The sequence below is a fragment of the Stegostoma tigrinum genome, chromosome 7, assembly GCF_030684315.1.
Source record: "Stegostoma tigrinum isolate sSteTig4 chromosome 7, sSteTig4.hap1, whole genome shotgun sequence".
Lineage (NCBI taxonomy): Eukaryota > Metazoa > Chordata > Chondrichthyes > Orectolobiformes > Stegostomatidae > Stegostoma > Stegostoma tigrinum.
The window spans coordinates 87,656,213-87,673,423 of NC_081360.1; the positions used below are offsets into that span (position 1 = coordinate 87,656,213).

General features: G+C 41.8%; 1 protein-coding gene across 1 annotated transcript in view; it reads left to right on the forward strand.

Annotated features, from left to right (window-relative positions):
* The first annotated feature begins 287 nt into the window (after window positions 1-287).
* The window catches only part of clasp1a (cytoplasmic linker associated protein 1a), a 287,369-nt gene continuing 270,445 nt past the window's right edge, over window positions 288-17,211 (forward strand). Inside the window, exons 1-2 of the mRNA XM_059647511.1 lie at window positions 288-371; window positions 1,153-1,622. Coding sequence (XP_059503494.1) covers window positions 1,428-1,622 — 195 coding nt within the window. The 5' untranslated portion in view covers window positions 288-371; window positions 1,153-1,427. The remainder of the gene's footprint in view (window positions 372-1,152; window positions 1,623-17,211) is intronic.

Sequence of the window (17,211 nt, forward strand, 5' to 3'; positions counted from 1 at the left end):
ATTGGAGGATTATGGCGAGTGGGCGGGTTTGAGGCCTGTTGGCGGAGGCTTGGCGCCGGCCCTCACTGGATCATTTTATAATGGAGGGAGGTGGGCCGGCTGTGTGTGAAGGTTGGGGGTATTTTAGGGAGGGGGGGGGGGGAGGGTGTTATCTCTCTCTCTCTCTCTCTCTCTCTCTCTCTCTCTGTGTTAATCGCTCGGCTGTTCATATATTCGGGGTGGTGAAGCAATGCTGCTAAATACAATCCTGGAATAATGGCTGTTCTGCTGGGAGGGAGAGAGACAGACCACCTCAGTTAATATTTACAACGCCAGTGTCAATAATAATAATAATAACAAATCATTAACCTTTACCAAATCAAACAAAGGGGGTAAGATCACCCCCCCCCCCAATTGCTTGACCACAATCGACCCTTTCTTTTCCTTCGGGTATTTTTTAAAGATTGTCTCTAATTACTTCCCATCTGATTTGTTCAAATTGTGAATGACTTTGTTTCCGTTCCATTTCTTCTCATTCTCTCCCCACCCCCCCAAAAAACAAAATGAACAATGATGGTTCATTGCTTTAATTTCAGACTTTTGCTGTATCGCAGGCAGCCTAGTCTCCCCAGGTTCAGGTTCTTTGCCTACTCGGCACTGTTCCTGAGGAAGGGAGGGGATAGTGTGTTTTTTTTAAAAACTTATACAGCTCTCAGCTTGTTGATAGTGACGCGTGAGGGTTGGGTAGGGTCTTAATTTCCGTCGGTGGTATGTGAATTTGGCAGGAAGTTTACTGGAAAAAGGAGGTGGTGGTCAGGGTGAAAATCCCGCGCATGTGCAGGGAAAATCTATTATTCTGCGAAAGGGACGCAGCTGCCTTAAATCCATGAAACGGCACAAAAAAAATCACCCGTTTAATGGCATTTTCGCCCACTTTTCTGCATGAGTCTTTTGTTATGCGTTTGCCGATCGCGCCATCGTGGATAAAACATATTGCATGCGTTTTTCAGAAAAGCTGTGCTAAATCTGTCAGTCCTGGAATCTAATGGGCCTTGTGGAGGCAGGCAATCGATTACTGGAACAGCACAAAGCAGTTGTTTTTTCTAACTTGTTAGCTTTATTATTTTATCCGTCATCAGATGTTTAAGGCTTGTAATTTGTGTTTTTTTTTAGGAATTCCTGTGAATATTGAATTATGAGGCTGTCCTTTGTTGCACTCCCCACTTTGCCTGGATTGCTGCTATCTTGTTAGGATTTTGACGCTCCCCCCTCATCCAGCTGCTCCTGAAAACACACATGGTGCATTGTTGTCGTTCCCCAGATCGTGTCTGTTCATCAGAACTGTTCAGTAACCTTCAGCAAGCAGATCTGCGACCTCTAGGATAAATATAAAGTAGTTTCTTTTGCAGACCTAGTGCCCTTGTTTCTGTTGTAGCTGCACAGTAAAAATGGAGCCTTGCATGGAGTATTTCTTGGCACAAGTGCTGCAGAAAGACATGGGACGTCGGGTGCAAATTGCTCAGGAGCTGATAGAGTACATCACAGATCGCCAAAAATCCCATGATCTGGAACAGGACCAATCTATGCTGGACCGAATGGTGGATGGCCTTGCTGCTGGTTGGGTAAACTCCAGTAACTTCAAGGTATGCCTATGCTGGACAGCTGTAATATCAGAACAAAACTAGCTGTTGGTAACAAAAAAAAGTTGCTTAAAGATATTTTGCCAAAGTTTTTCATCTTCCATTCATCAGGGCTAACACAAGAATGCCATACTTGAAATGATCACAACAATAGAGAGATTTTCTAATCTGTCTGTTCTGAGCTGCCTTTTACACACACCTGGAGCAGGTGAGATTTGAATCCAGTTGTTGTGTTCAGAGGTATGGATGACAATATTGTACCACAAGATTCCTCGCAATAAGATATACTATGGGAGAAAAGTTTGCTGATTGGTTGACTTGCCAACCAATGATTTGCTGTAGAGAAACCAAAAATTTTGGAAATCGTAGAAAATTTAGTCTTGAATGTGTGTCATGAAGAGTGGAAGATGTACAGCTTTGGAAACGTGTCTGTCCTTGCAGCAATGTAAAGGTGTTTTTTTTTTTTTGCTGGTAAAATACGTACATCTGAATTATAGTTAAGCAACTGAACTTGTAATCCAGAGAATCATAGAATCTCTGCAGTGTGGAAGCAGGCCATTCTGCCCATCAGACCACATCAACCCTTCAAAGAGCACCCTGCCTAGAACTGCCCCCGCCCCCATTCCTGTAACCCTGTATTTCCTATGGCAAGTTCACTTAGCCTACACATCCCTGAACACTATGGGCAATTTAGTGTGGCTTATCCACCTAAACTGCACTTCATTGGACCATGGGAGGAAACTGGAGCACATAGAAGAAATGCATGCAAACAAGTGGAGAAATGCGAACTGGACACACAGTTGCCCAGGGCTGGGACCAAACCCAAGTCCTTCTCTGGCCCTAAGAGGCAACAGTGCTTACCACTGAGCTACCATGCTGTCTGACCTGGCCTAATAATCAAAAGTCAGTCAGTCATCTAAATCTGGCTTAATAAAGTCTTGACTGTGAAATTGTTGTTAACTACCTGTCCAGTTTTCTCTCATCCTTTTAGGAAAAGAAACATTTTAACTTTGCCCAGTCTGAGCTATGTTTCATCAGACCTATGCAATGTATTTGGCACTCAACTGTCTTCTGACAAAAATCACTTCAGTTGATACCATTGTTTTTTGTATTTGAAGTCATTTAGGAAAAGCAGTAAATACTGATATTCAGGGAGTCCTGCATCCTGTGAATTAACAAATTGTTTAAAAAGTATACTTTTGTAGCATGTTTCTCTGATTTCAGTCATGTATTTGGGACCTCATTGGCTCAGTTGGTAGCACTCCTGTCTTTGAACTGGAGGAATGGCACATGCTTGGAGGGCTGAAGGGCCTGTTCCTGTGTAATTTTCTTTGTTCTTTGAACCTGAATTCAAATCCTACTGCGTGACCTGGTTACTACAGAATGAGTTTTGTATGACTTAAAGCAGGTTTAGTCTGCTTGTAAAATCCTTCCATTAGACCACACCATTTTTCCAAAGGAGGCAAGTGGGAAGCTACATCAAACATGCCAGTTTATTGCTTTTTAGTAAAGGCAGTTGTTATTAAAAATTCTAATCTTTGTTGGAGAAATTTAATTTTGTATGAAAAATTTGTGCCTCTGGATTTCTACCCTGTTTTCATAAAAGAAAAGCTTTGGAATGTTTTGCCTGAGGACCTCGTCTTTTGATGATTTGCAGGAAATCCTTACTCATTGTATGCTTTTGTAATCAGTTTTCCCAACCTTATCCATCTCAAATAAGTTGTCCAGCAGGAAAGAATATAGAATTACACCCATTATTTCTGAAAAGTCTAATTGTATTTTGTAAGCATTTGTGTTTTTCCTGAAAATAACTGAAATATGTGAGGACTATTGGAAATCTAAGTGCTCTAAAGCTGGTTATTGTTTTGATTCACTGACCTGTACCTCTTCTAAGGGCTTGAAATTTCTGTTGTATTTGTGTACTAAAAATAAGCAGAAATATGAATGTTGGACATAATACAAAGGAGATCAGTGTTTTTGTGATGAAGTGATCAGTCGTAAGGAGCAATATAATTTTGTCATGGTAAAGTTGAGAAATCCTTTATGTGGTGATAAATTTCAAGTTTGGAAATTTGTGAAGGCAAGCATGCGCAGTCGTCATGTGTTTTCTGCCACAGCCGTCTCACTGGTACTTGCCTTGGAGGAATGCAACAAAGTTTCCTTAGGCTGATTTCTGGGATATGGAGGTTATATTATGAGATTGAGGAGACAAGGCTTGTATTCCTCAGAATTCAGAAAAGCAAAAGATGATCTCTGCATTTAAAATTTTGAGAGGCTTGTTGGGATAGATGCTCATAAGGTGTCCCCATTCTCAAGCTAGGAACGATGGTCTCAAGATAAGGAGTCAGTCAATTTTGCACTGAGATGATGGGAAATTTCTTTACTCGGAGAGTTGTTAAAATTTGAATTCTACCACACAGGGTTGTGCAGGTGTATTCCGTGAGTACGTTCAAGATTGAAATTGATAGTCCCCCAAAAATCTAAAGGAATAGGAAAGGAGAGTGGTGCTGATGTAGCTGTTCATCTGTGATCTTATTGAATGGTGGAGTAGGTTTAATGGCTACATCAGCTACTCCTAGTCGTGATCAAATGTTCTTATGTTTGGATGGAGAAAGTAGATTTTGCATTTTTTTTTTGAGGATTGGTGATCTCTGGCTTTTGTATCCTAGACTTGGAAATGATTACTGGAAATGCTGTTTCTGTTCTGGGGAATGTCTAATTCTGCATTCAATTAATATCAGTGATACTTCAATCTGAACTACGAAACCAGCTAAATGGGAAGCATTTCACACAAATCCCAGATGAATCCACTAGTAGAGATTTTGCATATCTAGGCTTTTGTAAATCAAAGTACTGCACACAGAATTTTTAAAATTCTGTACAGATCCAACTGTAAATATTTTCTGAGTAATTCATTTCAAATCAAATCCACATCCAAATCCTTGACCGTTCCAGTTCACACTTGATATGATGAAACAGAAGGAGCCTGTTTCAAATCCATCCAAGGAAAATAAGATGAAAAGAGACACACAATTTCAGTATCTGAGAGAAATGTATAAATTTATTCAAATTATATTTACTGTCATAATAAATACTTCAGTTTCAATTTTTATTTTCATTTACTCCTCTCTTTCTGAAGGGTGGTGAAGGTAGCACTCTTACCCTTACCCAAGTGACTTCAAGTGACACTTGGAGTCTGTTCATCCCAATTCCAATATGCTGCTCAACGTACATTTGAACGTTCTTGCTCGGAGATTTTGGTTGGGATCCCAGTGCTTATGTATGTTACTTTTTTTGCTTATCTTACAACGTAGAGGTCCGTTGCAGCAGCCTTACTTCTGTGCAATTGGCTACCTCAAATAACTGTGGAAAAACCTTGGTCAACATGGTTCAGAAATTTGATGCATTTTCATCATGAGTGAATGAATTGTATTCACTTTTTTTAGAAAAATAAAATCTAGTAGGGCAATTAATTAAATTATGATGTTTTCCAGTCTGCCTCAAGTATGATGGGCAACTTTCTGTAGTTATCATAAAGGATAGATGTGCCATTAGATAAAATTATAAATGTGTTAATGTTAATCAACTGAATGATATTCATCTGCCATTGGCCGCTGAGTATTTATTTTTATGCTGGTTTCCATTCCTTCAGGGTCATTTTCAGCTCCAGACCAAACTATGCCAGTGCTGTCCTGCCTTTCCATCTACATGATGCACTAACTTCAGTTCATCCAAAAATTCTTCCAGTATCCTACCTCAGTCACCTATCATGATGATGTAGGTTTGCTCCCAGACATGCCATCATATCCAATCCAAAATTCTCTTCCGTGTGATGGTGTTCCTTTTAATGGCTATGTATGCCCCTATCTCCAACCTCCAACAACCCTTTAGTATATCCATATAGAGCTTGACTAATAATGATTATTTCCCTATATGGGCATGTGTTAGAATTTTTGTAGAACATTTCCATTATTAAGTTATTTGTTTGACACTGTTCAATAGAAGTAACATGCTTTCTTGGGGAATTGTCAGGAAATACAACAGTTTGGCTTTCTAAGTAGGATCATAGGGGTAACCAATGGTGTGCACAGAGGATAGGATTCCCCAGAGGTATTCTTTGTTACTTTTGGAACCTGTTGTGATAAAGGATTTTGTGTTTACACTTGGCTGAAGGATAAAGTTGCCATGATCACGGAAGGCCATAGTGCTGCACACTTGTTGGTCATCATGCCTCTGCCACTGATGCAGGAAACGAATTGGATACAGTTTTCAACCAATGCAAGTGATGTCACTAGATGTTAGTCTGTGTTGCAAACCAGCTGCCCAGCCAACAACCTAACTTCATGGAGACTGTTCAATGGATTCTACATGCATGTGGAATATTGTCGGGAGCTAAAAAGCAGTTTTAGTTGCCATCTTCATATTGGGGAGGTCACATGAAGATTGGGTGACCGTTTTGTTGAATACTGTTAAGTCTGCAAGAATGGCTTTGCACTTCTGGTTGCTTGTCATTTTAATTCACCTTGCTGTCATGCTCCCATTTCTGTCCTCTGTCTGCTTTGGTGTTCAGTGGTGCTCGATGCAAGCTTGGATTGCAAAGGCCACGTTTTCTGATTAGCCACTTTACAGCCTTCTAGACCTTATGTTGAGCTCAAGAATGTCAGGAACTCTACCCATTTTGATAGTTTTGTTCCTTCATCTGTTTGAATCCTTTTCTTCCTTTTTGCCTTAAGACAGTTGTTCGTTGTTGTCCCACTGACCCTCATTCTGGACAGGTACTTTGTCTCTTTGCTATAATCATTACCATTACCTGTGCTTCTTTGTCCTGTGACATTGTTGCCATTTAATCATTTGCTCCTTCACCTTAAACCAGATCTTTTCATTTTGTTGCATTCCCTTTTGCACAACAGTATTACGCATTGCATTTTTTTACTCCCCTTTTGAAGAAAATCATCTTTGACTTGAAATATTAACGTTGTTTCTTTCTGTACAAATGTTGTCAGGCTCGCTGAGCATTTCCAGCAATTTGTGATTGCTGAAAGTAAGTGGTTTCCTTTTGTTAACAAGTAATTGGGGCCTATCTCTGATCTGATGTATGCTGCTTCTAATTTAATGTTTTCAAAAGAGTGTAATATGTAGCAAGTTGTGCATTTCAATAGATCATATTTCATCTCTTGCTTTATTATTCTAGGCCTCTGTTCTGAAAGTACATTTGCTGCATTAGAATTTCCTGGTCATTGTTGACAGACTGCTGCCTTGCCGAATTGACCACATATTGTGTACAAGGGCAGTGATTTTAATTATCATCCGTACATCCCTCCTAAAGGGATTGAAGGACAGTCAGTAGTTTTGGGCAGTTCAGCAAGGATTTTTGTCTTGTTCATTACTACCTAAGGATCATTTGAGGTAACTTCTGATACATAATTTCTGTTAACACAAAACATTGAGTATCTCAGCGGTTGTTTGTATGTCAGTCTCTCAACTATTAAGGGAATGGATGGGATTATGAAACTTTAATAGTCGTGGCACTTTGCTAGTGTGTTTTTCTGCTAGCTCACCATTTAGATGCATGTTTATGACCATAATACTACTACTTCATTTAATATTGTGCGTACACTTCATTGCCCCAGTAATTCATTGTGGGTCTCATGTTCTAGATTAACCTACAATATTTTTCTTCTTCTGCTCCAAAATCAAAAGCCCTGATGGGTTTGGTATAAACCAAAGCTACGTCATTGCTCTGATGAACTTTTGAAGTCAGGGTACTTGGGGAAATAAACAGCGATGTCTTGAAGAGTTTGTTGCAGAAGGGGAGGTGCTGGAGGCCTTACAACATTTTAAAGGTAGGTAAATCCCTGGGAACTGACTGTGTTTCCCAGAACTTTGTGGGAATCCAGGGAAGAGATTGCTGGGTTCCTTTCTGAGATGTTTGTATCGTTGCCAGCCATGGATGAAGTGCAGGAAGCCTGGAGGTTGGCTAATGTGGCACCATTATTTTAAGGCTGTAAAGAAAAGCCAGGGATCTATAGTCTGGTGAGCCTTACGTCAGTGGTCAGTAAGTTGTTGGAGGGGAATCTGAGGGACAGGATTTACATGCATCAGAAAGGCAATGACTGATTAGGAATTGTCATTGTGGCTGTGTTTGTAGGAGATCATGTCACTAACTTCATTTGAGTTTTTATTTGAGGAGGTGACAAAGAATGATGAAGGTTCCACTTGGTGGACTGTTTAGTAAGGCTAGATCACGTGGGATCTGGGGGAGCTAGCCAGTTGGATACCTTCAAGAGAATTTTGTATGAGACAGGGTGGTGGTAGAGGATTGCTCTTCAGATTGGAGGCCTGTAACAAGTGATGTGTCAGAAGAATCTGTGCTGGATCCACTGCTTATCATCGTATATGTAAATGATTTGAATGTGAGTATGGGATCTATTAATAGAATGTGTGCAGATGATTCTAAAATAGGTGGTAGTGGACAGTGAAGAAGATTATCTCAGTGTACAGCAAGACCTTGATCTGATGGGCTGAGGAGCGTCAGAGGAGTTTTATTTAGTTAAGTGAGATGTTATATATTTGTAAGGCAAACCAGGGCAGCACTTAAACAGTTAACAGTAGGGCCCTAGGTAGTGTTGTCAAATAAAGAAACCTGAGGTGCAGGTAGATTGTTCCTTGAAAGTGGAGTTGTGGGTAGGCTGGGTGCTGAAGGCGTTTGGTACACTTGCCTTCATTGGTCAGAACACTGAGTATAGGAGTTGGAAGGTCATGTTGCTGCTGTGCAGGACATTGAGGCCACTTTTAGCTTATTACATTCAGTTCTGGTCACGCTTCTATAGGAAAGATGTTGGTAAACTTGAGAAGGTGCAGAAAACTTTAATGAAACAAAGAAACCTACACAAGAACAGGCCCTTCGGCCCTCCAAGTCTGCGCCGATCAAGATCCTCTGTCTAACCTGTCATCTATTTTCTAACGGTCTGTGTCCATTTGCTCCCTGCCCATACATGTACCTGTCCGAATATATCTGAAAAGACGCTAACGTGTCTGCGTCTACCACCTCTGCTGGCAACGTGTTCCAGGCGCCCATCACCCTCTGTGTAAAGAACTTACTGCGCATATCTCCCTTAAACTTTCCTCCTCTCGCTTTGAACTCATGATCCCTAGTCAATGAGTTCCCCCACTCTGGGGGGGGAAAAAGCTTCTTGCTATCCACCCTGTCTATACCCCTCATGATTTTGTAGACCTCAATCAGGTCCCCCCTCAATCTCCGTCTTTCTAATGAAAATAATCCTAATCTATTCAACCTGTCTTCATAGCTAGCACCCTCTATACCAGGCAACATCCTGGTGAACCTCCTCTGCACCCTCTCCAAAGCATCCACATCCTTTTGGTAATGTGGCGACCAGAACTGTACACAGTACTCTAAATGTGGCTGAACCAAAGTCCTATACAACTGCAACATGACCTGCCAACTCTTGTACTCAATACCCCGCCCAATGAAGGAAATCATGCCGTATGCCTTCTTGACCACCCTATTGACCTGCGTTGTCACCTTCAGGAAACAATGGACCTGAACACCCAGATCTCTCTGTTCATGAATTTTCGCTTTTCTATTTACTGTATAGTTCGCCCTTGAATTTGATCTTCCAAAATGCATCACCTCGCATTTGCCCAGATGGAACTCTATCTGCCCAGCTCTCCTGTCTCTCTATATTCTACTGTAATCTTTGACAGTCCTCTTCACTATCTGCAACTCCACCAATCTTAGTGTCATCAGCAAACGTTGCTGATCAGACCACCTACACCTTCCTCCAGATCATTTACATATATCACAAACAACAGTGGTCCCAGCACAGGTCCCTGTGGAACACCATTGGTTACAGCTCTCCAATTTGAGAAACTCCCTTCTACTAGTACCCTCTGTCTCCTGTCGCCCAACCAGTTTTTTATCCATCTAGCTAGCACACCCTGGACCCCATGTGACTTCACTTTCTCCATCAGCCTGCCATGGGGAACCTTATCAAACGCCTTAGTGAAGTCCATGTATATGACATCTACAGCCTTTCCCTCATCAATCAACTTTGTCATGTCCTCAAAGAGTTCTATTAAGTTGGTAAGACATGACCTTCCCTGTACAAATCCATGTTGCCTATCACTGATAAGCCCATTTTCTTCCCAATGGGAATAGATCCTATCCTTCAGTATCTTCTCCAGTAGCTTCCCGACCACTGACGTCAGGCTCACCGATCGATAATTACCTGGATTATCCTTGCTGCCCTTTTTTAAACAAGGGCACAGCATTAGCAAGTCTCCAGTCCTCTGGGACCTCATCCATGTCTAAGGACACTGCTGAGATATCTGTTAGGGTCCCGGCTATTTCCTCTCTCACTTCCCTCAGTAACCTGGGATAAATTCCATCCGGACCTGAGGACTTGTCTGCCTTAATGTCTTTTAAGATACCTAACACTTCCTCCTTCCTTATGTCAACTTGACCTAGACTAGGTCAGATGATGCCAGGACTGGAGTGTTTGAGTTATGGGAGAGTTTGGATAAGGTGGGGATTTTTTCCCTCCCTGAAACATCTGAGGCTGTGTGGTGACTTTATAGAGGTTTATAAAATCATGAGGGACATGAATAAGGTGAGTAGCCGTGCTGTTTTCCCCAGGGTGGGAGAGCCTAAGACTAAAGGGCAAAGGTTTAAGGTAAGAGGGTAAAGATTTTATAAATGACCTGAGGGCTAACTTAATGCAGAGGGTGGTGCATGTATGGAATGAGCTGCCAGAGGAAGTGGTGGATGTGGGGACAGTTACAACAAGTCCACTCCGCCATTTAAATCATGGCTGATGGGCATTTCAGCACCACTTCCCTGAACTCTCCCCATAGCCCTTGATTCCTTCTGAGATCAAGAATTTGTTGATCTCTGCCTTGAAGGTATCCAACGTCCCCGCCTCCACTGCACTCTGCGGCAATGAATTCCACAAGCCCACCACACTCTGGCTGAAGAAATGTCGTCTCATTTCAGTTTTAAACTTAGCCCCTCTAATTTTAAGGCTGTGCCCACAGTTCCTAGTCTCCCCGCCTAACGGAAACAACTTCCTAGTGTCCACCCCTTCTAAACCATACATTATCTTGTAAGTTTCTATTAGATCTCCCCTCAACCTTCTAAATTCTAATGAGTACAATCCCAGGATCCTTAGCCGTTCATCATACGTTAAACCTACCATTCCAGGGATCATCCATGTGAATCTCCTTTGGACACGCGCCAGGGCTAGTATGTCTTTCCTGAGGTGTGTGGCCCAAAATTGGACACAGTATTCTAAATGGGGCCTATTCTAAAACCCATCTGAATGGGTATACGAATAGGAAGGGTTTAGAGCAATTCTTGGGAATGCAGATATGATCATTTTTAGCCTGCTATGTGTTCTCTACCCTTGCTTCCAGTTCCACCTCTCAACTTGGTCAACCAGACACTTGATGTCCTTTGTGACTTCGAACTAGGCTTCTGACATTGCAGCTACTCCATCATGAAGAATGACCATTTCCATGTCTAATATTTCCACTTTTTTTAATTCGCTGATGGGACCTGGGCATTGCTGGCTGGCTGGCGGGCGGGCCAACATTTGTATCCTGCACCAAGCTGCCCTTGAATTGAGTTACTACCTAGGCCATTTCTCAGTGTAATTGAGAGTCATCTACATCGCTGTGGGTCTGGAGTCACAGGTAGGCCAGATCAGATGAGGATAGCACATTTCCTTTTCTGAAGAACATTAGTGAGCCAGATGGGTTTTCCTGACAATCAGCAACGATCCTGTGGTCATCAATATATTTTTAATTCCAGACTTTTATAATTAAAAATTAAATTCAAATCCTCCCTTCTGCTATGGTGGGATTTGAACCCAGGTCCCAAGGATATTAGCTGTGTTTCTGATTTAATAATCTAGCAAAAATAACACTAGGCCATTAACTCCCCTGCTTCATGCTACCTGTAACTGAAATACTTAACCATGTTGTGATCAGAGATAATGGGGACTGCAGATGCTGGAGAATCAAAGATAACCAAGTGTGAAGCTGGATGAACACAGCAGGCCAAGCAGCATCTCAGGCGCACAAAAGCTGACGTTTCAGGTCTAGACCCTTCATCAGAGCTCTGAAGAAGGGTCTAGGCCCGAAACGTCAGCTTTTGTGCGCCTGAGATGCTGCTTGGCCTGCTGTGTTCATCCAGCTTCACACTTGGTTTACTTAGCCATGTTCTTTCTTTACAGATTTAGCTGTTCCGTTTCTTTCCTGGTCTGTTCCTCATCTCCATCATCCAGCTGTTCCAAACACTGCCCTAATCTGCCTCAGTTCCCCCAGTGCTTTTTAATATTTCTGAACAATTTAGAATTTGTATTTATGTCCTTAAGTTACTTTTATGGCCTGGCATTTTTCTATTTCTAATAACCTTTGACTATATAAAAGCCCAGTACATGCTTCCTCTGACTCTATTCTTTTGTGTGCCACCCTTCCCCAAACCCCTTCATTCTCCATTGGAAACATTTACCCTAAATTTCTGTCTTTCTGTTTGCTCTCTCTGAAAATTCTCTCTAAAAATTGCCATCTTTGCCCAAGCTTTTTGTGACTTCCACTGATATCTCAGTCTTTTGGCCAGGTGCCATTTTTCTATTTATAATTTGATCATTCGGTGTCTTTCTATGTGAAAAGCATGACATCAATGCAAGTTGTTCATCATGTTGTTTCTAAATTTCAAGAAATTGGCTCCTGTAATAGTCATTGGATAATTGTTCAGAGTGTCAAGTTGAGTCGCATATTTACTGAAGGTTTTCTATTTGTGTCTGTGCTAAACTTACACATCTTAATTTTCCCAATCCTAAATAGCAGTTAGGAGGGGTTTCTGCACTTGGTTGCAATTCATTGACTTCTGCAGAGTGGACATATGAATATTGAATAAAAATGAGAGGATGGAGTTGCGTGTGAAATCCTCTGGTAAATAACCTTCAGTATTCACTGTCTACACTTGAGGATAAAGAATGATTGGTGAGATTTTGTGGAAATGTATGCCTTCGTGAACCTACACCTTTTGTACAAAAGATAACAATTGATTTAAAAAATAAGTCCAGGAATGGTCTGAACAGAACAAGCCGTACACTTACTCCTTTATTCCTAATAATAGTGCTTTTTTTCTCCGCAAAATGTTTTTCATACTATATAGGCTGATGTTTGTGAAGAAATTTCCCTTGTGTAGTAAGTGATGTTCTTGTTAAGTTTTAGTTCCCTGCAATGCGATGCCCTAGAAGTCTAGGGCAAGCTTGGCATGCATTTTTTTCGATACTTTGAGAAGAGATGAACATCTTTGAGGGGTAGGGTACGTCAGTAGCAGAAGCCACTGGAGAGAACTCGTTTTTCTAAGACTTGAAATGGAATTCTTTTAAAAATTGTATACTGCTTGAACTAGTGTTTGAATTTCTTTTGGTTATACTTGTAATCTTTTCCCTAATTTTGAAAATTATCCTTTTCTCATCACCTTCCCTGCTTTGGAACTTGCCAAATTTTCAGGATGGTGGTCTGAACGTAAGTGGTCACATAGAGACTAGGGCTGTCAGGAAGCTTTCTTAACTTGGCTTCAATTGCAATTCTGCTTTCTAATTCTGAGCATTAATTATTTTTCAACACGCAAGCTATAAGTAAGGCTTTCTTCTATATGAATTTGTAGGGTCAAAGGCTGATCATGATAGAAATAACAGATGGTGAGAATTAAATTTCCAAATTCTTCAGTCATAAGGACTCTCTTTTTGACGCTGTGACTTTTGCTTTGATTTTTGATAAAAATCTTGTTCCTTTCTCTTTTCATTCTCATGGTTTCCTGTAGCTTAGCTGTTTTAAAGTGTCAGATGCTGTTAGTACCTACCCAAAGTGCAGTTTGTCATGGCGAATGTTAGTGGCTTGCTTGCTCCTGTTAGCGTCTGATGTCTGCACATTGTTTCCACTGTTGTTGAAAACTAGTTCAGAGAAGTTTGACCAGACTAATACCAGGATTGAGCAGATTGCCTTCTGTGGAGGGGCTGGACAGGCTAGGCCCGTATCCTCTGGAATTCACAAGAGTCGAAGGTGACTTAATTGAAACACAAATCCTAAAGGGTCTTGACTAGTTGGATGCGGAAAACATGCTTCCGCTTGTGAGAGAATCTATGACTAAAGTTGTAGTTTAAAACTAAAGAGGTACATATTAAGGCAAAGAAGATGAAAAAGATGTTCTCAGAATTCCCTTCCTCAAAAGCAGTGAATGTAGAATCTTTAATTATTTTTAAGGCAGTAGTAGATAGGTTCTTGATTAGCAAAGGAATTTGAAGATTACCATGGGAATGTAGAATTGAGGTTAAAATCAAATCAGCCACAATCTTCCTGAGTAGCAGATTAGGTTCGAAGGGCTGTTGCTGCATGCAAACATTACCAGATAAAATCTGACACCTACAAATGCGAATAGATATTAGAACAGATCGATCAAAAACTCACTTGGAACTGTGGTTTAGAACAATTTTAAGAAGTTGAGATTTGTCTTGTTTTAAGGAAAAAGATCCATGAGCTGGAAGCTGGATACTTGAAAGTGCTACTCTCTACTGGTGGAATGAAGGAAATAGATGCGCGCAATGTCAGAATTAGGGGCTGTGGATTTTTGGGATGGAGGAAGTCAGGGAGAGAAAAGAAGGGACGAGAACACCAGAATGGGAATTTTAAAGTTATGTTGCTGGACCTGGAAGTAGGACCATGCAAAAATAAAGGAGGGAACATCTGCTTGGAGGCAGAGAAAGTGGGGTGAGATCATAAATGAGCACTGTGCATCGGTATTCACCCAGGAAGAGGATATGGAGGATAGTGAGCTTTGTATGGGCCATGCTAATATGCCAGGGCGTTTTGAGATCATGAAAAAAGTGGTATTGGATCTTTTGAATGGCATTAAAGAGGGTAACTCCCAGGGCCCGATGGTATCTACCCCAGGTTATTGAAAAAAGGCAAGAGAGGAGATTCCCGGGGCCTTGACCAAGATCTTAGTATCCTTGCTAGTCACTTAAGAGGTCCCAGAGGACTGTCGAGTAGTTAATGTTGTTTGTCTGTTTAAGAAGGGAAATAGGGATAATCCAGGTGATGGTGAATCTCTCATTGATGATTGGGAAGCTATTGGAGAGAATTCACAGGGACAAGATTTACTGACGTTTGGAAAAGCATGGCCTAATTAGGGACAGTCAGCATGGCTTTGTACAGGGCCGGTCATGTTTTATTAACTTGATTGAATTTTTCAATGAGGTAATGAAGGTCATGGAAGAGGGTAGAACAGTTGATGGCTTTTGACAATGTTCCTCATGGTAGCCTCATCCAGAAGAACACTTCGCATTTGCAGAACACCTCCGCTCAGTTCGCAATAAACAACTGCACCTCCCAGTCGCAAACCATTTCCACTCCCCCTCCCATTCTCTAGATGACATGTCCATCATGGGCCTCCTGCACTGCCACAATGATGCCACCCGAAGGTTGCAGGAACAGCAACTCATATTCCGCCTGGGAACCCTGCAGCCATATGGTATCAATGTGGACTTCACCAGTTTCAAAATCTCCCCTTCCCCCACCGCATCCCAAAACCAGCCCAGTTCGTCCCCGCCCCCCACTGCACCACACAACCAGCCCAGCTCTTCCACCCACCCACCCACCCACTGCATCCCAAAACCAGTCCAACCTGTCTCTGCCTCCCTAACCGGTTCTTCCTCTCACCCATCCCTTCCTCCCACCCCAAGCCGCACCCCCATCTACCTACTAACCTCATCCCACCTCCTTGACCTGTCCGTCTTCCCTGGACTGACCTATCCCCTCCCTACCTCCCCACCTATACTCTCTCCACCTATCTTCTTTACTCTCCATCTTCGGTCTGCCTCCCCCTCTCTCCCTATTTATTCCAGTTCCCTCCCCCCATCCCCCTCTCTGATGAAGGGTCTAGGCCCGAAACGTCAGCTTTTGTGCTCCTGAGATGCTGCTTGGCCTGCTGTGTTCATCCAGCCTCACATTTTATTATCTTGGAATTCTCCAGCATCTGCAGTTCCCATTATCTCTGGTACTGGGACCTCTCCTGTTTGTGATATATGTAAATGACTTGGATGAAAATGTAGATGTGTGGATTAGGAAGTTTGCAAATGATAGAAAGATGGGTGGGGTTGTGGGTAGCGTAGAAGGTTGTTAAAAGATGTGGCGGGATATGGATCAGTTGCAGGTATGGACGGAGAAATGCCAGATGGAGTTTAATCTGGGTATGTGAGAAGTACAGCACTTTGGGAGATCAAATGTTAAGGAAAGGTATACAGTTAAAGGCAGGACTCTGAACAGCATTGATGTACAGAAGGATCTTGGGGTTCAAGTCGATAGCTCCCTGAAAAGAGCCATGCAAGTTGATAGGGTGGTAAAGAAGGCATGTGGCATGTTTGCCTTTATTGATCGGGGAATTGAGTACGAGAGTTGGGATGTCATGTTGCAGCTTTATAAGACTTTGGTTAGGCCACCATTAGAGTATTGTGTTCAGTTCTGGTTGCCACATTATCAGAAGGATATGGAGGCTTTGGAGATCGTGCAGAAAAGGTTTACCAGGATGCTGCCTGAGTTTGAGGGTATGAGTTATAAGAAGAGGCAAGAAAACTTCATTTTCTCTTGAGCAATGCAGGCTGAGGGGAGACTTGAATTGAGATGCATTGGTAAGATTGACGGTCAGACTCCTTTTTTCCCCAGAGTTGAAATGTCTAATACTAGGGGGCATGCATTTAAGGTGAGGGGAGAAGGTTCGAAGGAGATGTGGGGGCGTTTGTTTTTTTTTTCACACAGCATTAGGAGTCAGAACACACTGCCAGAGGCGGTGGCGGCGGCAGATACAATAGGGGCATTTAAGGGACTTTAGATAAGCACATCATTATGCAAGGAATGGTTAGGATGATGACCAGTGGCAGGCAGGAGGGATTAGTTTCATTTGGCCTCCTGTTCGGTGTAACATTGGTATGCGCCCACTGGCCCACAATGTTGTACTTTTGTGTTCTATGGTTGGAAACAGTGCAGGTTAGCAAGTGCAGGGTATGATCAGTGAGTAGAGTTTGTGGCAAATTAGGATATGTATAGCAGAGTTTTTTTTGAATAAAATGAATTTTATAGGAGTTGGAGACTGGCCAAACATTGGAGATAGCTTTAGAAAATACAAATGTAGAAAAAACCTAACCCATGTTTAAAAGGGTGTTTATCATCAGTTTCTTTTTTCATGATCTTGCTTCTGAGCTGTGCAAGTGCACTGCATGAAGTGTTCTGGAACATTACCAAGAGAAATTACAGGGAAATTATAAGTTTTCAATTATACAAAGTGCCACTGTACATGTATCCAAATCTTGGAATGAAGCCAAACTCATGACCTCTGGCCTAGAGTCCAAGTACTCACAACAGTGCTTAAATTATTTTTCAATAAATGATTTTTCCAGACAGTTTATATTCATTTATATGAGTATTCCTGAGTAAGCTTCCTATAAATATATGATTGCATTTGAAATCTAATTTTTGTTTAGTCTTCTAGGTTGGCAAGTTTTGT